At 60.8% G+C, this 9135-nt stretch overlaps 2 protein-coding genes across 2 annotated transcripts in view; one reads left to right on the top strand and one right to left on the bottom strand.

Annotated features, from left to right (window-relative positions):
- The window catches only part of VOLCADRAFT_94529 (uncharacterized protein), a gene marked incomplete at both ends in the record, with an annotated part of 21393 nt that extends 14179 nt beyond the window's left edge, over window positions 1-7214 (bottom strand). Inside the window, 12 exons of the mRNA XM_002953696.1 lie at window positions 291-659; window positions 1031-1073; window positions 1410-1671; window positions 2054-2179; window positions 2490-2706; window positions 3183-3372; window positions 3962-4083; window positions 4620-4967; window positions 5381-5644; window positions 6016-6112; window positions 6518-6603; window positions 7128-7214. Coding sequence (XP_002953742.1) covers window positions 291-659; window positions 1031-1073; window positions 1410-1671; window positions 2054-2179; window positions 2490-2706; window positions 3183-3372; window positions 3962-4083; window positions 4620-4967; window positions 5381-5644; window positions 6016-6112; window positions 6518-6603; window positions 7128-7214 — 2211 coding nt within the window. The remainder of the gene's footprint in view (window positions 1-290; window positions 660-1030; window positions 1074-1409; window positions 1672-2053; window positions 2180-2489; window positions 2707-3182; window positions 3373-3961; window positions 4084-4619; window positions 4968-5380; window positions 5645-6015; window positions 6113-6517; window positions 6604-7127) is intronic.
- Window positions 7215-7670: 456 nt separating this feature from the next.
- Window positions 7671-9135, top strand: part of VOLCADRAFT_94528 (uncharacterized protein) — a gene marked incomplete at both ends in the record, with an annotated part of 4497 nt that continues 3032 nt past the window's right edge. The window contains 3 exons of the mRNA XM_002953766.1: window positions 7671-8019; window positions 8116-8174; window positions 8266-8996. Of these exons, the coding sequence (XP_002953812.1) occupies window positions 7671-8019; window positions 8116-8174; window positions 8266-8996 (1139 nt within the window). The remainder of the gene's footprint in view (window positions 8020-8115; window positions 8175-8265; window positions 8997-9135) is intronic.

Genomic DNA, 9135 nt, shown 5'->3' with positions numbered 1-9135 from the left:
GGCAGCACGTGGACGATTCAACCGAACTGGATGTCTGTCGGGTAACCTGGTTGAGGACGAGGAAGCGAAATTCTGTACTTGTTATTAAATGGTCGCTCCGCCTGGTTTGGGGGTGGCGGAAAAATGAGTTGCGTTATGGTAATTATGATGGTTATGGTGGTTACGATAGTTATCGTTATTATAAAGATTTTTTATTATGGAGTGCTCCCTTTTCCCTATTGGGCAGTTTGGGGGGAGAGACAGAGAGAGAGAGAGAGAAGCGGCAGCCGCCAGCGGCAGAAGTGTCGTACCTGGTCGACAAACATGCCCACAACGCCTCTACACGTGTACTGCGGCGCCAGCTCCCGAAGCCCGTGACGCCAAGCCTCCAGAAAGCTGTCCCACTCGTCGGCCGGAGAACCAGAAGCGGCGGCGGCAGCGGCGGCTGTGGGGACGGCACCGCTACCGCCGCTACTGTTTCTGTCGGCATCAACCGCGGCCGCCACGGCCGTCGAGGCGCCTTGGGCAGCCGCGGTGGCGGCTGCAGCCGCCGCCAGCGCCGACGCCGGCGCCGGTGACGACGGCTCCGACTTATGGACGAGCAACGCCGCACGCTGCGCCATTCGTAGCAAAGCTGACAGTGCAGAGCTGTAGAGGTGCGCCAGGGCCAACAGGAAGTTCTGCACCAGGGGGCGGAGGGCGTCATGGAAGGAAGGGGCCCACGGCAGGCCAATTCAGTTCAGGCCAATTCAGTTCAGGCCAATTCAGTTCAGGCCAATTCAGTTCAGGCCAATTCAGTTCAGGCCAATTCAGTTCAGTTCATATGTGATGTTGGGTCAGGTCAGATCCGGAGTGCCGCAAGGGCCAGGGGTATGCAGACTGGGGAGGGACACACCACCGCGTGCGCGTGATGGCTGCATCACGCATCCAGCCATCCAGCATGGTGGCAGAAAGGGGACAACCCCTATACACACATACGTACATGTATGCATACATGAATACAAATACACACGTGTCCAGGCCGCCAAGGCAGGCGGCCCCCCAGCCCCACCTGGAAGGTCCCCTGGCGGAGCAGCGCCTCGGCGTCAGTGGGTCTGCGCGGCATGAGGCCATGAAGGCAGGACGGGGGTGGGGGAGAGGCAGGATTCAGTGCCGCATGACGTCCCGCATAACGCACGGTCAGGACCCGGACGGGTGTGCAACATGACGTGGCATGACGTGCCGTGACGTGGCACCCGTAGGACCCAGCTAGGGGGCTGTGGAGCCGGGGTAGTCGGAGGAGGACGGAGAGGGCGCAGGAACCCGGGAGGAAGTGAAGAGGTAAAGGAGGTAGGGGAACAGGGCGTGGGGGGACAGAGCACCCCAAGCTTTCCACACGCACACCCGGACACACGCATACCCAGCGCCCCCCTGCAGGCTCTCTGACGTACCTCGATGCCGCAAGCGTCCCCGGCGCGATGGCCTGACCACACAGGGCCGTGGGGTCCAGGGGGGGAACCTCCGCCTCGAAGGGAACCCACAGCTGCCAGTCCAAGTGGCCCGAGGAGGCGGCGGCGGCGGCGGCGGCAGCCGCAACCGCTGCCGCTGCGGTGTCGGCAACGACCTCCGGCCGGCCGTCAGGCACCTCCACAGCGGCGGCTGCGGGATCTTCATCTTGGAGAGGGAAGGATGAGGCGCCGAGGCCTCCCTCCGCTGGTAAAGGGTGAGGAGAGGGGAGGGGGAAAGAGGGGGCACAAAGAGGGTGAGGGAGGCATAGGTTGACGGACAGAGCGCCGATGAAGCAACTTCACATGCGCCGTGTGTGCGGGGTTCCGTAGGGGAGGAGGACTTGTGCGTGTGGAGGCGGTTGGCAGTTGGCGGTTGTTGTGATAGTGGGTAGTTGGGCCTTGTCCCCTTCCCCCCTTTCCCCCACTGAATACTTCCGCATGCGCCGTGACAGCCGGCCCAATGCCACGGCCATCCTTATCTAATAACCTTCGATAGTATACGACATGCTGTATGATATGCTGTACGACATGCTGTACGTCTTGCGAGGCTATGGCCGCATCGCGCTGTGCCGGGAGCCTCTGCCTACGTTGCTGGACTCCCGTACGCGACTTAGGCCCCCCGCCGATCCCCGCCGCCGCCGCCGCCTCCTCCGCCGCCGCTCCATGATGACCAGGCGCCCTCAGACCCCGCGATGCGGGACGAGGTGCGGGTCCTGTGATTTCGACAGATAGAACGGGAGTGTACGACATGGTGAACAGACACGAAGACCGCGAAGAATGACCCGGATACGTGACGACGACGCGGTACACGTATCACACTCCGACAAACACGCCAATGAGGATGTGGGTTGTCCCGGGGCCAAGGTGAGAGCAAGGGAGAGAGAGAAGGGGAAAAAGACGAACCACCAACGAGTGAAGCTGCTGCCAAGGAAAGAGTAGGGGGGACCGGAAAGAGAGGGAAAGAGAGAAAGGGAGAGAGGGAGAGGTTGCGTACATATGTGTGTAAGTGATTAACAAACTCACCCGCGGCGGCGAGATCTCCGGAAACAGCGAAACCAGACACATCCCAAGAGCGCGCGCGTGCGTGAGCACCACCACCACCACCACCGCCGCCACCGCCACCGCCGCCGCCGCCGGCAAAGCCGCTAGCGTACAGAGGCGGTGCGAGCGAGGTCTCCCGACCAAACACGGACGCAGTCACAGCCGCCACCACGGCAAGGCAGGCCGACAGAGTCCAGGCCTGTGGGAAGGCGGCAGGTGGTGAGAGGGAAGGTGGGGGTACTGGCTGTGAGTGCGTGTGTGGGTGGGGGTGACCACAGGCGAGTGGAGCTGATACCACCAGAGATAGACGAATACGGAGGGTGGGGTGGGGTGGGGGCAAATGCAGCTGCAACCTGTCAGCTGCGGTTACTTGGAGGGCCAATGACGCCCAGGCCGGCGATGGCCGCCCTAGGTGAGGGCGGCGCGGTGTCGCACGACTGAAGGAACGAAGGAAAAGGGAGGGGGGAAAGACGAACCACGAGCGAGTGAAGCTGCTACCAAGGAAAGAGTGCTGCGGGGGAGCAAAGGGGAGGGGGAGTCGAAGAAAGAGTGCGGCGAAGATAGATGGGGAAGAGGAAGAGGAGGAGGGGTAAGGCAGCAGTCCATAGACGGCCACCTCGCACACAGCCAGCCGGGGAAAGATCGGTCGGCCTTTACATAACATATGTGCCGTACCTCCGTGAACAGCGGCCGTACACCGCCAGCACCGGCCGCCGGCACGCGCTCCCCCTCCCCCTCCTGCTCCCGCTCTCTCAGCTCCGCCGCCAGTGCGCCGATGAACCGCAGGCCCCGCTCCGCCACATCCACCGGGCGCTCCAGTCGCAGCAGCAACCGCGATTGGGACGCGAAGAGGTACTGCCGGAACCTGCGACCACATACATACATACATACATACATACATACATACATACATACATACATACATACATACATACATACATACATACATACATACATACATACATACATACTCAGTTGAGGCGCCGTTGATCCGCTAGATTTGGTTGGATGCTGGTGGTGAGTTTCTGAACCCAACGAATACATTCTGAAGTTCGGATGGGGTGACTGGATTAGGGTGCCTCTCTCGCAGGGGAGAGCAGGGAACTGCCTCCAAGGGAAAGGGGGCCGCTGGTGAAGCTATACCACCCTGTAACAACATACATACATACATAACACACATACACGCACCCCGGGGGAGTCATATGCAAGGAAACCCGAATGTAACTGCCGGCGTCCAAAGGCCGGGGAGTGGAAAGTCCGAAGTCCACCCGGGGAGGGGAGGGGGAGGGGGAAATCACACACACGACTTCCACTTTGCTCCGCTCTCCACTCTCGCCTCTCCCCCTCCCCTCCGACACATTATTCTTAGGTCGTTCCCTTTCCCCCTCCCCTCCCCCCGCAGCTTCATTCGCTCGTGGTTCGTCTCCCGCCCTCCCTTGTGTGTCCGCCCTCACTCCTTGTACGCCTCCGTGTGCAGTCCACAGCCCTCCAGCAGCAGCGCCAGGGAGTCCTTCACCAGGTAGAGGGAGGAGAAGGACCAGTTGGGGTCGCGACGCTCGTTGGCCAGCCGCTGAACCTGCGGAAGGGGGGAGGAAGGGGAAAGACGAACCACACACGATTGAAGCTGCTGCCAGGGCAAGAGAGTAGCAAACGTAAAAAGGAGGAAGGGGGAGGAAGGGGGGAGGAAAGGGGGAGGGGAGAGCGGGAGTTCACCGTCGAAGGCGTGCCGACTGCCGACTGCCCGGCGGGGCCCCTGGGCGGGGGAGCCAACCACACCACACCACACCACACCACACCACACCACGACACGACAGAGCACACGATACAGCACATCACATCACACCACAGCACCCCACATCACATCACGCCACGACATAGTTATGTTCAGTGTTATCAGGCCGGTCAGTAGGAAAGCCACCATGTCACTCACGTACACAGCGAGTCATCGCTCTACCTGGATGGTAACCGGCCGTACCGACCAGGTTCCCGAACCCTGCCACCTCCCACACCCGCGCCTCCCCCCAAACCCCTCTCCGCTCCCTCCCTTCCCCCCAAATACCCACCCACTCACCCAACCTAACACATACACACATACATCATGCATACACGCACCTCCGCCATATACGCCGCCTGTCGGGACTCAAAGCTGTTCCTCACGCACTCCCGCAAACACAGCTCCAGATCCTCCAGGCCCAGCATGGCGCTGGGGAGGAAACCGGGGTAGGCCACGACGGCGGGGTGGGGAAGAGAGGAGGAGGAGGCCCCGGCCCCGGCGGCGCCAGCGCCAGCACCAGCACCACGCAGGTTGGCCCAGCTGCCGCCGCCGCCGCCGCCGCCAGCGGCTCCCGAGGCCCCGATCACCGCCGCCACGGCGGCTGCGGAGTACCCCTTGGGCGGGTCGATTCGAATCACCCGGGTGCGGCCCCGCGACGAGAAGTCGTCCTTGAGCTTGTCAAAGACCTGCGAGAAGAAGTGCGTGTGCGTAAGCGCGTGTGAATCGAGGTGTGAATGTGTGCGCGTGAGTTTCCTATTTAAGACGAGCCGCGTGCCTTTCGTATTCTGTGTTGTGTGCCTTTGTGTGTGTATATATATGTGTGTGTGTGTCTCTTCGCAGGTCAAGCGGTAGATATGAAGGGTTGGGTGTTCGGGCCCGAATAGCTGTGCATCATTTCCCCCTCACAACCAAGCTTATGTAGCTCTGTACTTATGTCGGTGCTGCAGACAGTCTCCCACTATGTAACTACCAATCAAGCCGTACTCCTCCTGTTGTTGCTGCTGCTGCTGCCCCTCCCCGTCCTCAGCCGAAGGTCCAACCTTCCCGCCCATCACAACACAAGGCGCCGTACATTCCCAAACCCAGGACGGTCCCGCACCTTTCTGGCCGCCTTGTCCGCCACATCCACCTCCGCCGGCCGCACATACACGATGAACCACTCCGCGCCCAGCATGCCTGCTGGTGCCGCCGCGGCGGCGGAGGCAGCGCCGCTGCCGCCCAGCAGGGCGCCCATGCCGCTGGGCTGCGGCGGCGGCGGCCCCGGCAACGGCGGGCCCCCCCAGTCCCGCTCCAGGTCCGCGATAGCTCGTTTGAGTGCGGGTTTGAGGACGCTGCGGTACTCGGCCGTGTTCAAAGTGGACACCTGAAAACACCCCCACCGCCACCTCCATCACTGCCACCGCAGCTGCCATGGCCAGGACATCCATTACCGGCTTACCCCAATTGCCAACCTCAAAGGATTCAGATACGTTGCCCATTCGGCCATCTGGAAGACGTAAAACGTTCTTTTCAACGCACCGCGACACAGCAGCTTCGGTCGCAAGCCGTTGTTCTCCCCCCCCGGTCCCTCTGAGTCGGGGCTCCCCCACCCCCCATGCGCCGCTGCCCCCACTTCCCCATTAAGCAAAACCTGTGGCGTTCTTCACTGGCCACATCTCCAACACATACAGACACACAGCCATGCACACTGTGCTGATGTTTTTCCCCCCAAGCAAACCCCATATCGGCCCCCACCAGCAGCAGGTGCGCGTAGGGGTGACGGAACCACACAACGGGGCTGTGTGCGAAGGGCCGCAGCCGCTGAAGCCGCTTGTCGCCACTGGGCACCAGTCTGAGAGGACGAAGAAAAGGGAAGCGACCCAGAACGGTTTGGAGGAAGGATGGGGAAAGACGAACCCCACGCGATTGAAGCTGGAAGGATGGGGATGGGGATGGCGGAAAGATTTGCGAAAAGTGGGGAGAGAGAGAGAGAGAGAGAGAGGAAGTCGCGGGAGTCGCGGGAAAATCTGCCAGTAGCACCACATGCAGACGAACCCCCGGTAACCCAAGTCATCGTCCGGAAGTCCAGAAGTCCGATAGGCAAAGGCCTCTCCATGGAAGTGACAATTTGAGAAGACCTCCCCCTCTCCCGCCGGCCCACGGCTCTCATGAGAATTCGCTTGCAGCCCCAACTAAAAACGACTGTACGGCTCGTATCCATTGCCCGTACCATGACTCGTACTCAAGCCCTACTTACTGGAGTGCTAGTCTGTCCACCGTAACTGCTCGCCCCAGTTTGTTGCGGAGCACCAGGCCGTGCAGCACGGACCGAGACTCCAGAAGCTGTATTTTATTTAGCGTTGGGGAGGGGAGTGGCGGGTGCGGGGGGACGAGGGAGCCGAGGGACGTATATGTATGTATGTATGTATGACTTAGATTACACTGTGGGCCGCGAGAGCCGGGGGCCGAAGCCGAAACACATGTATATATGTATATATGTATGTATGTGTGTCTGTGTATAGCGTGTCTGTGTGTGTGTGTGTTGGGGGGAGGCGGGAAGACAGAAAGTGGGATGTTGGGTTAGGAGGAGGACAAGAAAGGCCTCCATTGGATTTGAGTTAGTGGGACTTTGTGCAGCTAGAAGAAACCCCCCAGTTAGTTTGCGTTGTGGATTCAGTCCCAGTCCAAGCGCCCGAGCCGGTAAGACCGGTGCTACTAAGTATCGGGAAGTCTGGATTTGAGGGGAAGGGGCGCGGTGCGTGATGGGTTACGGGTGCCGCCGCTGCCTACGTGATACGGGCCCCCGGGTGCCTTGTCGCATGGGGACACATCGGAGGGTTGACCGGAGGTCCAACTTAACGGCTTACATCTTTGGTGGATGCCCACAGCCCAGGTGCGCCAAGATCGTCCACCGATACCAAGAAAAGCCCTCCGTATTCATCTTCCTGATCCATGCTTTGCACCGGGCCTGGGAGAGCGGCAGGTGCTGTGGCCTCGACCAAGGCTCAGGTACTTCAGCGCCTAAATTTCAGATCACACACAGAGCCTAGCGCATTATAGCAACCATCCTTTGAAGACAGCATCCAATTCAGCTTATGAGTCCAACCCGGTCCAAGAAAAGAAAAGGCTACCCAAAGCCTACAGTTGACAACGGGGAGGTCGCCTCTTTTGTCAGGCGCCAAGTCGAGTTTCAACCTGGACGACTCGGTGCATGAGAAACGACAATCCAACCTGCAAAGAGCAGGTCCAACAGACCGGCTGGCTCGTACTAACCGGCTTAACCAAACAAAATAAGTTGCCACATCGCTAAGCCCGCTATAATGATTATACATGAAGGCATCCATATATAATATGAAAATCCGCTGCTGACACGTTTCTTCCGAACCTTTGTCTTAAGGCTTTTCAGTCGTATGTCTTTCTCGTTTCGTCAAACCATACCGACTACTCGAGCTAGCAAAGATGATAACCTGTTTGCAGGGAAATCAGTATTACGAGCTGACGAAAAGAAAAAGACAGACGCCGCACCCAAGAACAGCGCTCTTCAAGCGTACTTGGCCAAGAACTATGCCTGCGGGGACTCAGGAGACGGCGCCCAAGCAATGAAGCGCAAAAAGAAAAAGAAAGCTGCGCCGGAAGCGGGCGGTGCCGTCCGGATTGTGGATCAGGACGTGTCGGGGTTTAATACGGTGGACCCAACGGGACGGGGTACGCTCACCGGGAAGCGGACGAACGTGGGAGAAGAGGACACAGAGGATGACGGTAAGTCTCAGTCTCAACCCGGTACTGCACTCCATCGGTACGGCCCGCCGGAGTTTGGAGCTTTACCAGTCCTCGTACGGCTCGTTCATGCTGCAGAAGCCCCTACAATTGCTAACCCAGAAGAGGCCGCGGCGTTGATTAAACAAATTGAAAAGGTAAGCTACTTGTGGCATAACGACACTGGAGCCTAGAAGAGAACCGCATGGAAAAAGTTCTCCTCGTGCACTATTATGCACCATCATGCAGGTCAAGACTGGCTCTGGATGGGTTTCGGCAGCGGAAACCCATGCCAGGCTGCCTGCTGGGCCTGGCAGACGCTCTACCAGCCCGGACGCGTCGCCGCCACGGCGGCGGCAACGGCACGACAGCCCGGACGCATCGCCGCCACGGCGGGGCACCATACAGGACGCATCGCCGCCACGTCGGGGCACCATACAGGACGCATCGCCGCCACGGCGGCGGCAACGGCAGGACAGCCCGGACGCATCGCCGCCACGGCGGCGGCAACGGCACGACAGCCCGGACGCATCGCCGCCGCGCCGGGGCACCGTACAAGACGCGTCGCCGCCACGGCGGCGACAACGACGCGACAGCCCGGACGCATCGCCGCTGCGGAGAGGCGCCGTACAAGACGCATCGCCGCCACGGCGGCGGCAACGGCACGACAGCCTGGACGCATCGCCGCCGCGTCGGGGCACCGTACAGGACGCATCGCCGCCACGGCGGCGACAACGGCACGACAGCCCGGACGCATCGCCGCTGCGGAGAGGTGCCGTACAAGACGCGTCGCCGCCGCGGCGGCGGCAACGACATGATAGCCCGGACGCATCGCCGCCGCGCAGACCCCCGGGACCGGGGCCGTCCTCTGGCGCGGGCCCTCCTGCTCGTATGGGTGACGGAACCGCTGCGGGCCTGGTCACAGCGACACAGCTAGCGGCGGACATCCAGAAGCAGCGGCAGGAGGCAGAGGAGCGCAGGTGAGGGTTGGCTGCTTGGACGTGCGGTGGCTCGGGGACATTTCTGCGACGACGGAAGGTCTGCAGGGGCATGTGGTCTCGCTCCCAGGGCGGCAGTATTGGCGGGAGGTTAAGTTTTGGAGCCACACAACACCTTTCG

This window comes from Volvox carteri (assembly GCF_000143455.1).
Source record: "Volvox carteri f. nagariensis unplaced genomic scaffold VOLCAscaffold_38, whole genome shotgun sequence".
Taxonomy (NCBI): domain Eukaryota; kingdom Viridiplantae; phylum Chlorophyta; class Chlorophyceae; order Chlamydomonadales; family Volvocaceae; genus Volvox; species Volvox carteri.
This window is presented reverse-complemented; position numbering and strand designations above follow the sequence as displayed.